Here is a 20,969-nt window from a genome sequence, read left to right on the forward strand (position 1 = left end):
ACGGGGCCATTCACAAGGCACAGCACTACTCCTGCATGCACAGTGAGCACCTGGATGTGAAGCCGCAAGCTGTCCCAGCTGGGTGCCTACACTGAAGATGCCGGAGCCAGAGAGAGAAGACAGCCGGTGAAACCAGCGGTGGGAAGGACACTGCTGGACCGAGGGACAGGTAAGTGTCTGTATTTTAAATGTCAGCAACTACAGTTTATGTAGCTGCTGACTTTTTTTTTTCAGCTGAAACTTCGCTTTAACTTACCTTGCAATCAAAGTACATATGAAAGCCAATGGCTGAAATAGAAATGTACAATACCCAATATTAAACAGCGGGTGGCAGCACGCTCTATGAGCCCTCATAGCCTGCCTGTTCCTAGCACACTGCACTCTTACTTCCTCTACGTCACCTGACTGTTGTCAGTCCAAAGATCGTAGCCATATCGGTGGAAAGCTGCTGGAGGTATGTGCTGTCATTTCTCAAAGTACTATTATACACCAGCGTGTGGATTGCAGTGCTGCTTTACAATCCTAAACTGTAGCCACAGGAAATGCTGTATTGTATGGGTAACAACAGCCCAACCAGCACATGCATTCCCTGCAATAGGTGTTAAAGGGAATGAAGAGCAGTGGGCATTAGGAGAAATAGAAAGAAAAAGAGACTCCTGATGCAGAATCCTAATTGATTGTGATAGCTGGTCAGTGTTTCTTGTTTGCTGTTTATTATTTCGATTACTCCCTAGACTAACATCTTAAAGTAGAACTATAGGCATTGTTTTTCATTTTGGATAGAGCAAGGGAGGGTTATAACTCCTCTTAGATTTTTTTTCACCATCTGTATCCCATTGTGAAGATTTCCCTTCACTTCCTGCCCCAGAGCCAAACAGGAAGTGAGAGAAATTCCTGCAAATCAAGGGAATTTGTTGGGGACCCACCAGGTCACCAGAACTAGGGTCTCCATTGGGAGATTTTCCCCTCTCTAAGGCTGGCCATACATTATACAATTTTCTTGAGATTTTTTTTCTTTAGATTTACCAAAAACCATATAATGTGAGGTCAAACCTAAACAACACTTTCCATTGTATCCAATTAGGCAGACCCTTGCACTACACAGTTGAAGGTAAATCTAAATGAAATTGGACAGAAAATTGTATAGTGTATGGCCAGCCTTACTTTTCGGGGGCAACCCAAAATTTGGAATTTTCTTTCACTGTTAATGATAATGGCAAACAGGATGAATCTCCTTAATGGGGGCACAGACAGCAATAAAAACTGACAGGGGTTCTAATGCTTCCCCACTAACTAAAAGCAAAAAAAGGTTTTTGCCGTTAGTTATTCTTTAGCCCCTTCACGCTGGCACTTTAAGGGGTTTCTGACCCCCAGGAGGCGGGGTTTAAGGTCATGTGACTGTCGTGATTGGCTGTCACATGATCGGAAAGGTCCCGATTACAAGGAGAGATTGAGACCTTTCTGTGGGACACCGACACAAGCTGGGAGCTCTCAGCACATGTTTGTTTACAAATGGCATGCAAATAAGCGGCCGCTAGGCGTCAAGGCCCAGCCGCTGAAAGGCCGCATATTTGCGTTCCGTCGGCGTGAAGAGGTTAAGTATCAGATTAACACAGCAAAATCTTAAAGCAGAGTTCCACCCATTTTTAAAAGTTGCTTTCATCTACATGCCCACCCACAGTGTATTCCTAAATGGATAATAATATATTTTTCCTTTATGTCTGAATACCTTATTTTTATCTGTGTATGCAGCACTTTCTGTCCAACCGCCTAGGCGATGTCATCATAAGGCTATTCCCTTGAACTATAAAGACAAAAGAGAATCGTGCGCTGCCAAATAATGAGAATAATAATAGATGAGCTGGTGCAAACACGTGTTATGTGTGTAAATATAAAAAACAGATTAAAACAAATGAAAGTGTCGCGCTGATAGCATAGATCAATACATGTAAATATACAAACAAAAACATGACTGATCGTTCCAAAAGATGATAAAACATAAAAAAAAATTGGATTTTGAAAATGGATTTTTTTTGAAGAATTGCATTTAAGTGAAAAATCTTCCTGCTAGTGATTGCACCCAAAATCCCAGTGCTGTAAATCTTCAATACATGTGAATCACCACAATGCACATAGACTTCCAGATGGACTGTCACCTTCTCGCATGGACTTGTATGTGGACACAGGTCAAACAAAGCATCTCCCCTATTAGTGGGGGTAACACATAACTTGCTCCTCTGTGCACTCTTCCCCTTATGGATCACCTTTGAACCTTCACAAATGGCACCTGGTTCAGTACAGTCAACTCTGGATAAAGCTTGATAACCACAAAGTAGACCATAATGAAGTCGGCTTCTTTAAAGGGCATATATTTATTAAAGCATATGAACTTACATGATAATAGTGTTAAAAACGCATTAAACAGCGATCAAAATCAAACAATGGGGAGCAAGACCCTGCCTGTCGGAACGATGTAGGAGCGCTGACGTCACCTGACATCTCCCCACGCGTATCGTCACACACCACATGACTTCATCAGAGGTACATTCATCAGAATGAAGTGCAATCAGTATATTTCAAAAGTCACTTTATAACTAGGGATGCACTGATACCATTTTCTTACAGTGAGTATGAGTATCAATACCAATTACCGATACCTGCCTGCAATGGTTTTGTTTACACTTCAGCTGGGGAAACTCGCTGACAGCTGAATGAGTGATCAGTTGTTAAGGACACAGTGGCCCCGCTCCTTAACCACTTCAGCTCTCACATCTGTTCATCCCTTATGGACCAGAGCAATTTTTACATTTCTGTTATGGACCTGTTTATTAGGTGATAACTTTGTCGTTACTTAAGATAACAATGTGATGCGTATTGTTTTTTAAGGACAAAGTTTTCTTTTTGTGAATATTGTCCTGCAACAATATTTTTTTCACAACCCTTAACCACTAGTCTACAGGGCACTTATACCCCCTTCCTGCCCAGGCCAATTTCCAGCTTTCAGTGTTGTCACACTTTGAATGACAATTGCGTGGTCATACAACACTGTACCCATATGAAATTTTTTTTTTTTGTGACAGAGCTTTATTTCGGTGGTATTTAATCACCTCTGGGTTTTTTATTTTTTTCTTAAACCAAAAACCACTGAAAATGTTGGGAAAAAAACATTTTTTCTTAGTTTTTGTTAAAAATTTTGTAAATAAGTGATTTTTCTCCTTCACTGATGTGCGCTAATGAGGCTGCACTGATGGGCACTGATAGGCTGCACTGATGGACACTGATAGGTGGCACTGATGGGCACTGGTAGGTGGCACTGAAAGGCGGCACTGATAGGCGGCACTGACTGGCACTGTTAGGCAGCACTGATAGGCGGCACTGATGCACACTGATAGGTGGCACTGATAGGCAGCACTAATAGGTGGCACTGATGGGTGACAATGAAAGGCAGCTCAGATGGGCACTGATATGTGGCATTGATGTGCACTGGTAGGCACTGGCAGGTGGCATGGATGAGCACTGAGAGCTGGCACTGATGGACACTGACAGGTGGCACTGCTGGGGCTACACTGATCATCAGTGCACATGTTCCCTCTGAGGAATGTCGATTACTGGCTCTCCTCTCCTCACGTTCTGCCAGCGTGACAGCTCGTGAGGAGAGAAATGCCGATAACCGGCATTTCCCTGTTCACATGCGATCAGCTGTGATCGGACACAGCTGATCACCTGACCGAGCCGCCATTTTCTGCTCTTTCCATGGATCGTTGATCCGCTGTGTCCGAGGGACACAGCGCACCGTCAGTCGCCGCGCTGTGCGCTCCCGGAGCCGCGCATGCGCGGTGAGAATGGGAGGACGTCATGTGACGTCCTCCTAGAACGAACGAGAGAACCGCCTTGCTTCCGTCATTGGACTATATGGCGGACGGGAGTCGGTTAAACAATTTAAATGTAACAAAACTTTAAATAAACACACTTTTTTTTTTCTTTTTTTGAGCAGTGTTTGTTTAAAAATATATAGTGTTAATGCACATAAAAAGTGTGAATTTTATTCTGTGATTTGACCTGTTTAAAATGACACTAAACTTAAGATTGTGGTACAAAGCATTAAAAAGTTATTTACAAATGAAATTAATTTAATTTTTTAACATTTTTTTCAAAGTGAAACATGTAAATGTATGTTAAAGGTGTAAAAAATATTAATGAACAAAGAAAATAAATGATTAATAGTTTATAAAATAGAAATTAACAAAAACAATTAGCAGGAAAATCAATATTTAAATAGAGAAGGAGGAGTTAATTAGGGCTGATTCGAGTAAATTAATGGTTAATAAGGGGTTAAACAGAGGTACATTTAAAAAAAAAACAAAAAACTTTTTTTTACTTGACAGGTTGCTTTTGACTGACTTTATCTGCAGATCAAAGTTCATCCCTTTGATCTGTAGATGAATAAACAGAAAGATACAATATGAAACAATGTTTCTTTTTATCCCTCCTAGTCTGAGCAATGTTGTTGCGAAACATTGTCAGGCTTCTTCTTCTTTTTTCTTTTTTTTTTGACAGTTCCAATTGCCAGGACTTATTTACACTTCAGCTGTCAGCAGGGGAACCCTGAGAGGCATATAGTTTAGCTAAGATTCCACCGCCCTTTGTTAATGCACATTCGACCAGAGCCTTGTCAGCATTTTGGGCGGAGTGAGCCAGTGCCACGCCAGAGGATAGTTGCAAGGCAGCTACTTATCCAGCTATTCCAAGTTTGTGAAGCATTATTGCTTTGACCTGCTATCAAGTAAAGAGTAGGCGTTTGGACAAAAAGTCCTCCAGGCAGTGGTCCTGCCCTAGGGGGTAAGTTTCTTGCCCATCGTCTCACAGGCTGTCCTGGAAGACGAAAGGAGAAAACCAGAGTTAGGCTTACTAGTAACTCATTTTCTAGAAGTCTTCCAGGACAGCTGGATTTACCATCCTTTTTTTTTTCTCCAATTGTTGAGTTGCGTTATTATGTGTTTGTGTTTTGTCTTCCAGCATCTTCCCGTGGTTCTTGCGAATGCTAAAGAGGAGATCTGGAGGACCACCTCTTAAGAGTGTGGGCCAATGTATTTCCTGTCCAGGAAGGAGGAGCTCAATGTCTCACAGGTGGTCCTGAAAGACTCCTAGAAAATAAGTTACCGTTAAGACTAACTCTGTTTTTTCATTCATGCACAAGTTTCAACTATATGTTTTGTGATAACACTTTATCTTGTATTTGATGTATATTGTTACGATTGTTATGATGGGTTATTATTATATATGATTTACTACTGAGTTATTGATATGTTAGTTTTGCGCTCTTTCTAAGAAGTTAATTTCACAATTTTTTCCTGTCTGGAGAGTAATTGTTCACCCCCCATGAGACAGATGCAGGGGACCATCATGAAGGCAGAAGAACTGGTACTGCAGGCTAATTAGCTTGACTAGTTTCAGGCCTGGCTGTCTGGTCTGATTTTTGTCCTGAATGGCTAGCTTGAGCTCTAGCTTGGTTAGATGGGTTGAGCTCTGGTCAGTGTCAGTAGTACATAAGCCAGTGTACAGGGATCAGTAGTGTGTATGGGAGAGTTCATAGGTAAGCACTTTGTAGGGCAGAGTACAGGGGTCAGTAGTTTGTAGAGCAGTGTACAGGGGTCAGCAATTTGTATGGCAAAGTACAGGGGTTTGCAGGGTAGGGTACAGAGCAGTGTACAGGGGGTAGGTGGTTTGCAGAGCAGTGTACAGGGGTTAGCAGTTTATAGGACAGAGTATGGGGGGTCAACAGTTTGTAGAGCAGCGCAAGAGGGTCAGCAGTTTGTAGGGATGACTGCGCTTTCCCCCTATATGCAGTTTGTCACAGGGATGTGGCAGCAAGACATTGAAATATCTGTTCTGGCATGTTGCTCTACATTGACCCCCCCTCTCTCATCCATCCCATGTGATGTCACATACAAGCACCTGAGATGGATGAGAAAGGAGGGGCAGCTGGGACAAACGCATGTCACTTTTCTGCTGCACTCTGTTTATGGAGAAGAAGCACTTCAGACTGAGGGTTGGCACGGCAGGCATGCATTCTACATGTCATCTTCCTGTGATTGACGGGTTGCTGACCCATGCCTCAGAAATTGTTTCCCCTGCTGTATCAGTTTAGATACATTTAATGCTTAATATGTTTCTTTGCCATCTTCTGGAGCAATTGTGAGTTTAGAGTGCTATATTTGTACGTTTTCAATGTATTTAGTGATTTTTTTTCTTGGCTGAAAGCAATGAACTTGTGTTTTTTTTTTCTTGTGTGAATAACTATGTTACATCTTTCTAAGTTCTGATGTGTAGATTCAAGGTGGCTAACTTTTCTACTTTCTTTTAGGCATAATGGGGCGTCTAGATGGGAAAGTCATTGTGTTGTCAGCAGCAGCACAGGGTATTGGCAAGGCTGCTGCCATTGTAAGTCTGAATATTATAATGTGTTTTCCTCGCTTTGCTCTACATTGGATTACAGTGGGGCAAAAAAGTATTTAGTCAGCCACCAATTGTGCAAGTTCTCCCACTTAAAAAGATGAGAGAGGCCTGTAAATGGCATCATAGGTAGACCTCAACTATGAGAGACAAAATGAGAAACAAAATCCAGACAATCACATTGGCTGACTTGGAAAGAATTTATTTGCAAATTATGGTGGGATTTAGTCACCTACAAACAAGCAAGATTTCTGGCTCTCACAGACCTGTACCTTCTTCTTTAAGAGGCTCCTCTGTCCTGCACTCATTACCTGTATCAATGGCACCTGTTTGAACTTGTTATCAGTATAAAAGACACCTGTCCACAACCTCAAACAGTCACACTCCAAACTCCACTATGGTGAAGACCAAAGAGCTGTTGAAGGACACCAGAAACAAAATTGTAGACCTGTACCAGGCTGGGAAGACTGAATCTGCAATAGGCAAGCAGCTTGGTGTGAACAAATCAACTGTGGGAGCAATAATTAGAAAATGGAAGACATACAACACCACTGATAATCTCCCTCGATCTGGGGCTCCACGCAAGATCTCACCCCGTGGGGTCAAAATGATCACAAGAACGGTGAGCAAAAATCCCAGGACCACATGGGGGGACCTAGTAAATGACCTGCAGAGAGCTGGGACCAACGTAACAAAGGCTACCAGCAGTAACACACTATGCCATCAGGGACTCAGATCCTGCAGTGCCAGACGTGTCCCCCTGCTTAAGCCAGTACATGTCCGGGCCCGTCTGAAGTTTGCTAGAGAGCATTTGGATGATCCAGAAGAGGATTGGGAGAATTTCATATGGTCAGATGAAACCAAAATAGAACTGTTTGGTAGAAACACAACTTGTCGTGTTTGGAGGAGAGAGAATGCTGAGTTGCATCCAAAGAACACCATACCTACTGTGAAGCATGGGGGTGGCACCATCATGCTTTGGGGCTGTTTCTCCGCAAAGGGACCAGGACGACTGATCCATGTACAGGACAGAATGAATATGGCCATGTATCATGAGATTTTGAGTGCAAACCTCCTTCCATCAGCAAGGGCATTGAAGATGAAACGTGGCTGGGTCTTCCAACATGACAATGATCCCAAACATACCGCCCGGGCAACGAAGGAGTGGCTTCGTCAGAAGCATTTCAAGGTCCTGGAGTGGCCTAGCCAGTCTCCAGATCTCAACCCCATAGAAAACCTTTGGAGGGAGTTGAAAGTCCGTGTTGCCCAGCGACAGCCCCAAAACATCACTGTTTTAGAGGAGATCTGCATGGAGGAATGGGCCAACATACCAGCAACAGTCTGTGCCAACCTTGTGAAGACTTACAGGAAACGTTTGACCTCTGTCATTGCCAACAAAGGATATATAACAAAGTATTGAGATGAACTTTTGATATTGACCAAATACTTATTTTCCACCATAATTTGCAAATAAATTCTTTCCAAATCAGCCAATGTGATTGTCTGGATTTTTTTTCTCATTTTGTCTCTCATAGTTGAGGTCTACCTATGATGCCAATTACAGGCCTCTCTCATCTTTTTAAGTGGGATGAACTTGCACAATTGGTGGCTGACTAAATACTTTTTTGCCCCACTGTATCTGTTCTTACATACATATATTTATTTAAAGTGTACTGTACCCGTGTTCAAAATTAAAAAAAAAAAAAAACATTCAGCACAGCTCTTCAATACACACAAATTTTGATATTTTGATTTTGATATATCTCTCTTTTAAAATGCTGCAAATATAAAAAAAACTACCTTATACTCTTGCCAGAAGCGCAGTCAGAGCCAAACGTGCTGTAATAGACTGACAACACTGCCACTGTTGAACTGAAATAGCAGGAGGGGAAGAAATATCAAGCAGCTGCTACAGGAGGGGAGGAGTGCTGAGAGTGTAAACAAAGAGACATTATGGAGAGGAGAGGGATATGCTGTCCAGCAGAGGAAAATCAATACCATGGCTACCGTGGCTTGGGATTTAAGTGTAGCAGTGGCAGTGTTGTCATCCCACTGCAGGAAGTTAGGATCTGGCTGCATTTCAGGCAGGATCATCAGTATTTCATCAGCATTTGCAGGCATTTTAAAAAGACATAATTTAGTAGCTTCATCATGCATCGATTAACCTCACAATATCTGTCACTATTTTGCTTACTATATAATTTTTACATTGTTGTAGAGACATATAAGGCTTTTAATAAGTACAGAGTTTGAATAAATTACCAGTCCTATTTTTTTTTTTATTGTGAGCTGAAAAAAGGTCAAGATATTGAAAAATGCAGTTTTAGTCCGTTTTTACATGTAACGTTTAATTTTTTTCTGCAATTTTTCCTGAGTACAGGGAGCACAAATGTGTAGGCTTTAATACATATGTCAGTGCTGTATGGTCGATAGACAAGCCATAGTGTGAAATGCACCAGACTTGTGTTCCTGCTGACTAAATTAGAATTCTAGAAATTAGAAAATAGAATTAGTATATTCTACACCCAGGAATGGTGCAGAATATGTACCTAGCACCATAGAAGGTAACATCCATTCTTCAGCACTGGACAGGCTGCATAGCATCTGTTATCAAGGCCAAAGCCGGCTCAACACACTCCTTTTTTTTTTTTTTTTCCTGACTACTTCATGTATTGTTTGCCAGAGCGAGAGAAGTTTTTTCTTAACTCTAATGCTAAACATTAGGCCATATTTATTGCTCATTTTGAGACTAATTTACGAGTATGATTAATGGTGAAAAGAAACACAATGCATAGAAAATTAGGGTTACTTTATCCTTATGGCTTGAAATTTAAAGTTTAGAAAATATGAAGCAAAAATGTGATAGCTGCATGAATTAATGTATTTATTTTTTTGTCTGTTTTAAGGCATTTGCTAAAGAAGGAGCAAAGGTGATTGCAACTGATGTCAATGGAGAGAAACTGAAGGAGCTGGACTCATACAAAGGTTACTTTCTGTTCATGGTTTTTGAACCCATTCACACCTGCCTGGTCTGCCAGGGTATGTTAAATGCAGGTGTGTTGCATTGAGGCAGCCCATTCAGTTGAATGAGCTGGTCAATGAATCAAAATTTTCAGCATTTGTTGCAGTGCGCCACAACACGCGCTTGTGCATTGCCACGCATTGAGCTGTGCTGCAACACACATCCATTGGCAAGGTGCGTTGGATGCCATTCAGAATCAATGGTACTGCAATGCGTCAAATCATAAAATGTGCATTGCGCAATGGGATGGTGTGGACGGGTCCATACAATTTTTATAACTGAAAATGACAAAATTTTGTAACAATGTTATTATAATGTTGAAATGCATTTTAGGGTGCCTTTACATGTGTGCAGTTCTTCACTTCATAGTTTTTCTAATTAAAGTAAATGCACAGATGGATAAAGTTAATCAAAGTATATATAACCAAAACTTTTTGTTTAGTTTTGAATAGCATAGGAAGCAGTAAAAACCCTTGTGTGCTTGAAGAGCCTTATGGCACTGCCCTGGAAGCACAGTATCAATGTGAGAGGACCTACTCATTGGTACTAAGCAAGGTTTACAGCTCAGGTCCTATCTAGCCTCAGATGGGTTGAGTCAATGGTGAGAAGAAAATTGGGAAACATGACATATGGAATGACGGTATATGATTACTTTGATGTTTCTTTAGGCATAGAAACACGAGTGCTGGATGTAACTAAAAAGGACCAAATTGAAAAATTATCTCATGGAATTGATAGAATTGATGTTCTTTTTAATGTAGCTGGGTAAGTAACAGTCTTCACTTAACAACGAGCCTTAATTGTCTTATGTCTGGTGTCAGTATCGTCACTACTGTCTTGTCTGTGGCCAAAAGCTTTCTATGCCACCCTTCTAAACATGTATTATACGAAAACAGCTGTATTTTTCCCACTGCCTTACTGCTGAAGTTACTTTTACACAGATTTTTTTGTTTTTTCATAGTAAAGTCTGATATTTTTTCTTTGTCTCTCAATGTGTATAAGCGAGAGTATTATCATAAACACAGGTGGTGGTGTGGAACCTCAAGGGTCATCCACAAATGGATTTTATGCAAAGTACAAACATACAATTTCATTTTTCTTTCACTGAGGGATACAGGAATTCTTTGACCTTAAGGACATTTAAAAACAGTCCATCTGAGGAGTGAGCAACACCGCAAACAATTATTAACAGGCCCAAGGAAAAAACAGAAAAACTGGGGACTGCTTGCAGCTGAAAAAGCCACCTGATGGACCTTAAATCCAAAGCTAACATCAGATGAGGCTGAAACATCCACCAGGTAGAACATATGAATAGAAGACCAGGTGACGTCTTAAAGATTTGGTAAACCGCTGCTTAATACCGATTGGGCCATGACAGGCAAGGGGGTGAACCTAAACCAGCCGAGGGAAGAAGAAACCATGTCCTGCTTGATGTGAAAGGCTGAACCTACTTTAGACAAGAAGGAACACCACCTCGTTCCCATCAAACTAGAAACTGTTCCCAGTTGGATAAGGCCGCTGTTTTAACCCATTAGAGACATCCCTCTCTCTACTGATCTTTGCAAGGTGTCAAACAGTGATTACTAAAGCCAGAGAGAGCCGTATTCCGAGCCCATGGAATCATAGGTGAAAGGACGGTGGAAGCTACATGGGAGATTGCCTGTGCAACAGGCGTAAAGAGTGAAAAGCCAATGGTGTCTGTAACAGAAAAAAGGGCAAATACCTGATCCTTTATAGTGATGCGAGCCAAAAAATGTTCCAGACTTAAGCCCTGTACACATGGGTCAAATATCGGTTGGCATTGGGCAGGGCAATAGAAACTGGCCAACATTTAGCCCCTGTGTATGCCCACCTGTCCAAACCAGCATCCAATCAGATCTGATCAGTGCTGGCAGCCAACCTGTTCACCAGGTTGGAAGTCCCCCTGTCAGCACAAAATAGGTCAGTGGGGAGATTGCTGTACTAACATTGGTTAGTTAGTTAATATACCGAAGTCCTCTCAAGCTCTTCAGTTGGGATTTTTTTTTTTTTTTTTTTTTCAACCCGCTGGGTTGAACAAAAAAAAAAAAAAAGACAGTGTGTAGCCAACATTAGCTGCAGAAAGGAGAGGATCTGTCCCACAGAGAAACTCCTTTTAGTGAATGCCCAGAGACTCACACCAAGAGATATATGCCTTTCAACGACATACCTTGCAATCACAGGCTCAGAGATGTCCCTGTCCACCAGAACCTGGGCTTCAACAGCCATGTTAAAACCAGTGACTATGTAACAGGATAGCAAACTGGTCCTTGGGGCAGAAGATCCTGAGGACCTGAGAGAGCCCATGGAGTGTCTGCCAACGGTCTTGCCTGGTCAGTGTACCACATCTGCCTGGCTACGTACAGAGTAATGAGGATCAACCGAATGCCCTCCATCCCTTTCCTGCAAAGCAAATGAGGAAGCAGGGAAGGAAATAGACCAGAGCATACGCTGCTTCCACTAGAGGATTCATGTACCTGGGGAAAAAAACCTCCAGTTTCTTGATGAATCTGAAGGCCAGGATCCATATTGAACATCCCCTGGATAGCAAGGTTTAAAGGTAAAGTTCTGCCCTGGACAGAATCCGATCTACCTTTTTGGCTGTGGTATATTTTCTTTCTGATGATTTATGTACTCCACTGCTGTGGCTTCATCTGACTGAATCTGCATTGGCTAATCCTCCATTAGGGTAATTCAATGCTCCAGAAACAACAAACCATCCAAAATTCCAGGATGTTGATCTGGACATGAAACTTCTGCAATGCCCAAGTCCCCTGCAGCGGCATACCCAGGAAATCTCTCCAGCCCTACAGCGCGGCATCCATTGTGAGTTTTTTTTCAAAAGATTTGGAAATAAGAACTTCTCTGACTCCAGAGCTGGATTTCTCAACCACCAGGCTTGGTACAACCTTGTGCTCAGATGACATGCAGATGAAGGGCTGAAGGGCAGGGTTTCAAAGTTGTCGTATAGAGACCCCAAAACCAAGCCTAAAAATGGTTGATATGTTGGAAAGATGGGGACATGAAGAAGCTTCCTTGATATCCACAGAAGCCAGAAAGTCTCCCTGGTGAAGGGAGGTAATGACAAATTTGGTTGATTCCATGCAGAAGTTTTAGACTCAAATGAAGATATTCTGAGCTTTTAGATCCAAGATAAGGCCATTGTCCCTTCTAGGTTTGGGAACAGTGAACAGGTTGGAGTAAAACCCTTGAAACTGTTCTGCCAAAGGAACTGGGGCAATGACACCTTGATCTTGAACACACAAGAGGGATCAATGGGGATCTTCCAATCTGTACATTGACTCAAGAAGGTTGGAGGTGGGGGAGACAAGGAGGGGAACAGGAAGGAACACTCCAGTTTGTAGCCCAAAAATACAACACCTGCACCTGGCTTCCCGCAAATTCCAGCTGTCTGAGCATCCGCAAAGGTAATAGTTGTTGAGGAAGGCTTCTTTGAAGATTTGGCAGACTTTGTGCCAAACCTTGTAGGTTGGCTTGCAGCCAAACTTGAGGGGGTCTCGGTGTGGAAATAAGGTAGAGGAGAAACAAAAAGACTTCTCAGTCCTATGTGGGACACGTCAAAAATGAGATGAGAATCTTCCAACAAACTGTCACAATTGAGGGTAACGCTACAGCCATCTGTTCCACTTATTCAATAAGCAGGTGATCAACTGCAGCAGTGGTTAGATTTCTTTTAAGGCAATTTTATGATTCAGACAAGACCTAGTAAAGTCATAGCCAGAATAGGATACAGTGGTGTCACTATGGGGGTGTGGGGGGTCTGGACCACACCCAGGGGACACCATGGCTGGCTACATTTACACTGTACCTGGTCCACTGAGCTCAGCCTCCTTCCCTCATTCCTGCACTCAGGGCCAGGACAAGAGAGGGCTGCCTGGTGCAGTAAAGTCCAGACAGCAGGCGGCAGCGGTAGAGAGCCAGGAGGAGGTTTGGGCTGTGCCCTCCCCCTCCTGTCAGTGGAATGCTCCTCTATACAGCAGATGACATAGGATCAATCTAGCAATCCTGTGTCAGGAGCAGAGATTGGAAGGGGGAATATGTGCTGGTAGCAGGGATTGGGGGGGGGATATGCGCTAGGAGCGGGGATGGGGGGGGATATGTGCTTGGAGTGGGGATTGCAGGGGAATATGTTCTAGGAGTGGGGATTGGGGAAAAATATGTGCTAGGAGATGGGATTGGAGGGGATATGTGTTAGTATGTAGCAGGGGCGGACTGACAACTCATGGGACCCTGGGCAATAGGGGATCATGGGGCCAAAACTCAAAAAAGCCTATGGAAAAGGTACCAGGGGCATCTCATGAGGCACCCTACTGACCCCGTGCCCGAGTTTCCAAATGGTCAGTTTGCCCCTGGTATGTAGGATTCTGAGTAATGAATAATGTGCTAAGATGGGGGATATGTGCTACAGTAGGAGGAAAGTTTGGGAGGATATGTGCTGTGAGGGGGATTTGGGCTAAGAGGGGTATTGGGGCATCTGTAGTAAGGCAGGGGATGACACCGCACCAGGTGATACCAAACCTACTGAAGCCAGCAATAGAGTAAAGGGCAGAACCTGCCAAAGTGAACAAGGGTTTATCTGTTTGGTTTTTGAAAACAGGTGCAACCTCCTTTTAGTATACTAAGCATCTTATTAAGGTAGGAAATAGATGAATCCACAGCGGGAAGGGCCCACTTTTGTACAAACTCCTCACCAAACAGATTCAAGGCCGATAAGCACTTAGGGAGAGCAAAAAACTTATCAGGATGCTTCCAGTCTCTATAGAGAAATAATTGAAAAAACAGGTTTGAAGAGAAATTCTTTGAAGACTAATACAGCAAATACGTCGGTGATTTGGGCCATAAAGTCTCTTGTTACTGTGGTACTGACCTCAGCTGAAAAGGCAGAGGACCCAGCCACACCTGGCTGAGCTAAAGAGCACTCAGAGCAGAGTGTAACATGATTCCAGGCTGCATATGTCTGCAACATCCGTAGGCATGCTGCAAGGAGCCCCAGACCCATTAGCAGAAAGCAACCTCGAGGCACCTGTTACAATGGGATTGACCTCCAACCAGCTGACCCACTCCCTCCCAACCACTGGATGTAAAACTAGACATATTGCAACCATATGGCAGTGAGGCAACATAAACGCTTAAGGTAACAAGCAAGGCCTCAGTTGTTGAAGGACAGCTGGTAGGAGATAGCCAGAAGTGACCAAAATCTCTGTAGGTGGGCAGACAGAATAGATCGAAGTTCAAAATTCTCTGTGATGCAAGCTGCTCTATGGCAAAAAAGAGTGCGCGGGTGACACTATACCCAGTGGCTGATGTTAGCACTTTGTCCCAAAGTGTTAACTCTTGTCTGCAGCAAAATCGTCAGGAACAGGGAATAAAAGTGCCCAGTAGCCTATGTAAAAGAGATAGTTCCCAGGACTCAACCCAACCAGCAAGCTCTGAGGCTGTATAAATGGACCTGGACCTTGAAAGTTAACTTATAACAGGTTAGAGTCTCAAAAGCACCCTATGCAGAGCCCAGGGCTCTAAGGTCACTTCCAGTCTATCCACACAACATCCAGTCCAGTGGGGTTTGGCAATGGTACTCAAAAAGCCAGACTAAGGACAACTGCACCAGGTAGCTACCATCAAAGATGCAAAGCTCCAGCAGCAATGTAGAGAAGAGTCTTGATTAGGTAAAAATCAAAGGAAAAAATGCAAGCAAAAACAGGCTACTCTTTAAAGTAGAATTCCATATTAAATATCACTTTAAGTAGTTTGTTTGGGTCAAGCTGGGCCCAAACTAACTATTTATGTTACAGAACAATGTGGCTGCTGGGAGTGTTGTAAAGGACTGAAGTAGCAGTGGCCACATACAGTAAGTGGCAGCAGAATGGGCGACATCTTGTCTTCTGCTGGATAAATAGAGTTGGGCTTAGTGTTACTCTGCCATTCAGGAAAAGTCTAGTATTTTTGTGAATGAAAACCAAGCTTCCTCTGATTGGACGAGATGGTGAGGTCATCTCGCTGCCCGTCCACCTTCCTGACAATGACAACAGCAGGCCATGGTTGTGTATTGTGTGTATGCATAGTGCTTGTGGCAGAGTGAAAATGCAGAACAGTTAAGAGAGAGAAATATGCTGTCACCTTATAACAGAAAGTGCTTGAAAAAGACCTTCATGACAGGTATTATTTTTATGAAAGCAGCAGATCTGAAAAGATTTACAATGTCTATTAAAATTACATGATTATGAGTTTCTACTTATTGTGTGTACGTATACTTTAATATACAACCCCTGGCAAAAAAGTATAGAATCACCACTCTTGGAAAATATTCATTCAAATGTTTAATTGTGTAGAAAAAAAAACAATCACAGACATGAGAGCTATTTTCATTTACATTCCAACTTTCTGGCTTTAAGAAACGCTTAAAAAAAATGAAAAGGAAAGAAAACTGTAATCATTTGTAACTGATTTTGCAGATCAAGCAGAGAAAAAAAATATGGAACAACATTCTTAGTTTAGTTAGTTATACGTTTTAAATTAGCTAACAATCCCCCTCTAATACCAAGGAGCCACAATAGTCGTTCTTCCGGTTGCAATCTATGCAAAGAACCATGGGAGGAGAGGGGATCTGAGTGTGGGCACAGCCACTGACTGGCTGCTGGGCTGAATGCAGCCATTCAGCATCTTTGCATGTACATATAGCCTAAGCCAGGGGTCTGCAACTTTTAAGACATAAAGAGCCACTTGGACCCGTTTCCGAAGGGAAAAAAAAGACTGGGAGCCGCAAAACCATTGCAACATTTAAAACAAATCCGACACTGCATATATTGTTTCTTACCTTAATGCTATATACAGGATCGTGCAGTTGGCTTCATCCCCCATATAGTAATTCATCCCCCATAGTAATTCATCCCCATATAGTAATTCATACCCCCTATAGTAATTCATCCCCCCTATAGTAATTCATCCCCCATATAGTAATTCATCCCCCATATAGTAATTCATCCCCCATAGTAATTCATCCCCCATATAGTAATTCATCCCCCATATAGTAATTCATCCCCCCTATAGTAATTCATCCCCCATATAGTAATTCATCCCCCACATAGTAATTCATCCCCCACATAGTAATTCATCCCCCATAGTAATTCATCCCCCATATAGTAATTCATCCCCCATAGTAATTAATCCCCCATATAGTAATTAATCCCCCATATAGTAATTCATCCCCCACGTAGTAATTCATCCCCCACGTAGTAATTCATCCCCCACGTAGTAATTCATCCCCCACGTAGTAATTCATCCCCCACAGTAATTCATCCCCCATGTAGTAATTCATCCCCCATGTAGTAATTCATCCCCCATATAGTAATTCATCCCCCCTATAGTAATTCATCCCCCATATAGTAATTCATCCCCCATATAGTAATTCATCCTCCATATTAATTCATCCCCCCTATAGTAATTCATCCCCCATATAGTAATTCATCCCCCATATAGTAATTCATACCCCCTATAGTAATTCATCCCCCATATAGTACTTCATCCCCCATAGTAATTCATCCCCCATATAGTAATACATCCCCCATAGTAATTCATCCCCCCTATAGTAATTCATCCTCCATAGTAATTCATCCCCAATAGTAATTCATCCCCCATATAGTAATTCATCCCCCATATAGTAATACATCCCCCATATAGTAATTCATCCCCCATATAGTAATTCATCCCCCATATAGTAATTCATCCCCCATATAGTAATTCATCCTCCATAGTAATTCATCCCCCATATAGTAATTCATCCTCCATATAGTAATTCATCCTCCATAGTAATTCATCCCCCATATAGTAATTCATCCCCCATATAGTAATTCATCCCCCATATAGTAATTCATCCCCCATAGTAATTAATCCTCCATATAATAATTAATTCCCCATGTTGTCTCAATTCACTTACCTTTGCTCCGCGCGTTCCTCTCGCTGTGTTCCCGCGCTGTGTTCCGGTCTTCAGGGCGGACTGTGAGAGGAGTTCGTCACGCTGCCCCGCCTACATCCTGGCTGCCCCGCCTACATCCTGACAGCTAATGTTCCACGCTCCGCGGGCCGGATTAAAAGAGTCCTGACTTTTGAGGCGGCCGCCCGAGAGGAGGGAGGGGAGCGGGCGCCCGGCACACAGAAGAGCCGCATGTGGCTTGCGATCCGCGGCTTGCCGACCACTGAAACCCTATTGCCTGTCACCTGGTGGGCAGTGTGCTCCGGAGCCGCAGCAAAGATGAAAAAGAGCCGCATGCGGCTCTGGAGCCGCGGGTTGCCGACACCCGGCCTAAGCAATGGCAGGGTTCATTCAGCCGCATGTCTCTTAAAGTTTCAGCAGTTGGAAGGAGACTTTTGCCACTGCTAGGTATTAGATTTTTAGCTAATGTTTTTTACAGGATGACAGTGAGTGGGGAAAAGCTAAATAAATTATGCATTTAGATTGCATTGTGTCTGAAGAAAAACAATTAAAGTATTGCCTTAGATTGTCTTTGTGATCTGTTGTGCAGCTTTGTCCACCATGGATCCATTCTAGATTGTGAAGAAGCACACTGGGACTTTACGATGAATCTTAATGTGCGGAGCATGTATCTCATGATCAAAACATTCCTGCCAAAAGCAAGTTGTCATTGTTTTATTCATACATTTTATAAGTGTTATTTCATATTATTTCATACAGCAGGAAAAAGAATGCGCAACCCTTGACTTTTTGCATTTTTTCTGAAAAAATGGTTTGCAAAAATCGTTCACAGTCATGTATAATCGTACATTTATTAAATTGCATGATCATGCTACTTTTTTAATTCCATTACTAACAAGTAATCATGTGTACCCTGCCTAAGCTTATATTTAAAGTGTTTGTAAACCTTACTTTTTTTTTTAAAAAACAAACAAGGGTTTTGCACAGAGCAGCCCCGATCCTCCTCTTCTCGGGTCCCCCGCTGGCTCTTCTGGCTTCTCCCCTCTGCCAAGTGCCACCATAGCAAGCAGCTTGCTATGGTGGCTAAACCCTGCCCTTCTGCTCCCTGGATGTGATTGACAGACAAGGGAGTCAATGAGGAGAGAGGGAGATGACAGAGCCACTGCTCTCATGCATATCTCCTGGATCGAGATTGGGCTCAGGTAATTATAAGGGGGGCTGGGGAGAGGGAATTGAGCATTGAAGTTTCTTTTTCTCCCTAATGCACAGAATGCATTAAGGTAAAAAAAAACTTCAGCTTTTACAACCACTTTAAACCCTGTGTTTTGGTCCCCACTTGTCGGCACAGACTAATCAAGAGTTCTTTTTTTGTTTGTCCAAAGAGGGTAATTGCCATCTGTATCTTTTAACCTTTTTTTGGCTTTTTACCTCTGTTTTCCCCTGGTGATCTGGTCATTAACACACCTCCTGTATTATAGTGCCCGCACTCTGAATGAAGGGGGGCATCTTTGATCAGCATCATTGTCAGTCTGGGGGGAGGGGAGTGTTACCTGTACTAGCAGATTTGGATACACTAACTGCAGTGTGAACTGGAGTTGAGCTTAAATTAGTTACACAAGCAGTTACAACAGTTTTTTTTTTCTTTTGGGAAAAATTTTAAATGAATAGATAAAAGCTGATCATTGCAAGCAGTAGTGAATTGTTTATCTCAATACTCTGACTGCTGTGTTTGCAAAAGAGTTACTCTTTTGCAAAACAACAGACTTACTGGCAGGATCACCAGGTGAAAATAAATGAAAGAGAGCCTAAAAAAGAAAACTAATACAGCCATCACATCTAAGAATTGGTAAGCTGCAATATAATTTTTGCTTTAGGGTTTAACACAGCTCTAAGGTTATCATACAATGTGCATGCACATGATGGCAGCTGAATATAGATTTTGCTTCCTTGTTAGTATTTCTGTACAGTGTGCCTATACTGATCTTATGTTACTGCATGTCTGCCAGACAAGGTTTGTCTTAATGAAACAGTGGACTTTATGCAGCATCTAATGCTGTGAAACATCCCACAATGCTCATGCTAGCCAGAGAGCATAATATTTTTCCTAAACCTTAGTTGGCATGTGCAAGCTTGTAAGCATTTTTTTGTTTATATTGGGTTTTTGCCAGAAATTGACAGTGAAATGGTAATAAATTATACCCACAATCCTGTACTGAAACTATTGAGTAATATCTGAACGTGTGAAAAAGTGTGTTCAAAACATACTGCAATTGTGGAACACATGTATGTACTGGATGTGTGCCAATCTGCTGCCAATATAAACCGAAATCTGCGGAGGACAGAACACTAGCATCTAAAGAAATAAATGAGATCCCTATCCTCTGTTTATTGGGCATTTGTCCTTGGTTACCGGAGCAGAACAGGCATAGTTAGTATAAGTGTGTAACTGTTATTGTAAGTTCCTACATGAGACCATATAGATGCAGAAAAAGTGATAGTGATTTTATGTTATGTTTTTAGATGATTGCTCAAAAGTCTGGGAACATCATCAACATGTCTTCTGTGGCTTCCAGCATTAAAGGTACCACTAGCAGTTATATCTCCTTTCTTCAGTTGTTTTGGTGAGCAAGTAAACCAGCAAACGTTTAACAACTAAGACCCCATTCACACCTGAGTGGTTTGTAACTCAAAGCATCAAAACACACAACATTTAAAATACCATGTATTTCAATGGTGGCTCAGGAATCTGTGGCTTGATACCTGATGCTCCAAAAGCTGGTTTTGAGGCAGAAATGGACATTTCTGGCCCCAAAGACAGGAATAGGAATGCGAGTAAACAAGCAGTGTGTATTGTTGAGTAAAAAAATAATCTGCATTCCTGGTCAGTATTTTGCATTAGTACACGTAAATATGCACAAATGTACGCATATGAGCATAAGTATTAATGGGTTTGGCCTAGGAATGTATTATATGCGCATATGCACACAACACAAACACCTGAAGTTACATCCAGAAATGGTAATGCTCAAACATCAGTACTATGTGCAGGAAGCCTTTGCGGTATGGTAGACTAGAGCTAGTTTATAATTTAACCACTTTCCACCCAGCCTATTGTAAAATGGCAGCTGGGCAGGACGTTTGTCATTCCAGGTGGACATCATATGACGTCCTCCCAGAATGTCTCGTGCGCAACTGTGATCACATAGTATGATCAGGGCCAATAGCAGCCCATCTGTACCATATGATTAGCTGTGGCCAATGACAGCTAATCACAATAATACACACTGAATGAATCAATTTCATTCAGTAAACATGGTTGCTTATACCAGTGAAAATTCACTGGTATAAGCAATCATATTGTGTAAACAAAAAATAAAAATCATTTGTGTGGAAAAAAATTATAAAAAATTCATATGGGTACAGTGTTGCATGACCACTCAATTGTCATTCAAAATGCGACAGTGCGGAAAGCTAAAAATTAGCCTGGGTAGGAAGGGGGTGAAAGGGCCCAGTATGAAAGTGGTT

The 20,969-nt window shown here is 42.2% G+C and overlaps 1 protein-coding gene across 2 annotated transcripts in view; it reads left to right on the forward strand.

Annotated features, from left to right (window-relative positions):
* Positions 1–349: 349 nt before the first annotated feature.
* Positions 350–20,969, forward strand: part of BDH2 (3-hydroxybutyrate dehydrogenase 2) — a 36,746-nt gene continuing 16,126 nt past the window's right edge. For both annotated transcript variants that reach the window (XM_089680530.1, XM_089680531.1), the window contains exons 1-6: positions 350–454; positions 6,365–6,441; positions 9,360–9,438; positions 10,144–10,240; positions 18,034–18,142; positions 19,965–20,025. In XM_089680530.1, the coding sequence (XP_089536656.1) occupies positions 6,370–6,441; positions 9,360–9,438; positions 10,144–10,240; positions 18,034–18,142; positions 19,965–20,025 (418 nt within the window). In that variant the 5' untranslated portion in view covers positions 350–454; positions 6,365–6,369. The remainder of the gene's footprint in view (positions 455–6,364; positions 6,442–9,359; positions 9,439–10,143; positions 10,241–18,033; positions 18,143–19,964; positions 20,026–20,969) is intronic.

The sequence above is a fragment of the Staurois parvus genome, unplaced genomic scaffold (genome assembly GCF_062004578.1).
Source record: "Staurois parvus isolate SC_StPar_1 unplaced genomic scaffold, SC_StPar_1.0 ptg000244l, whole genome shotgun sequence".
NCBI classification, from domain to species: Eukaryota; Metazoa; Chordata; class Amphibia; order Anura; family Ranidae; genus Staurois; species Staurois parvus.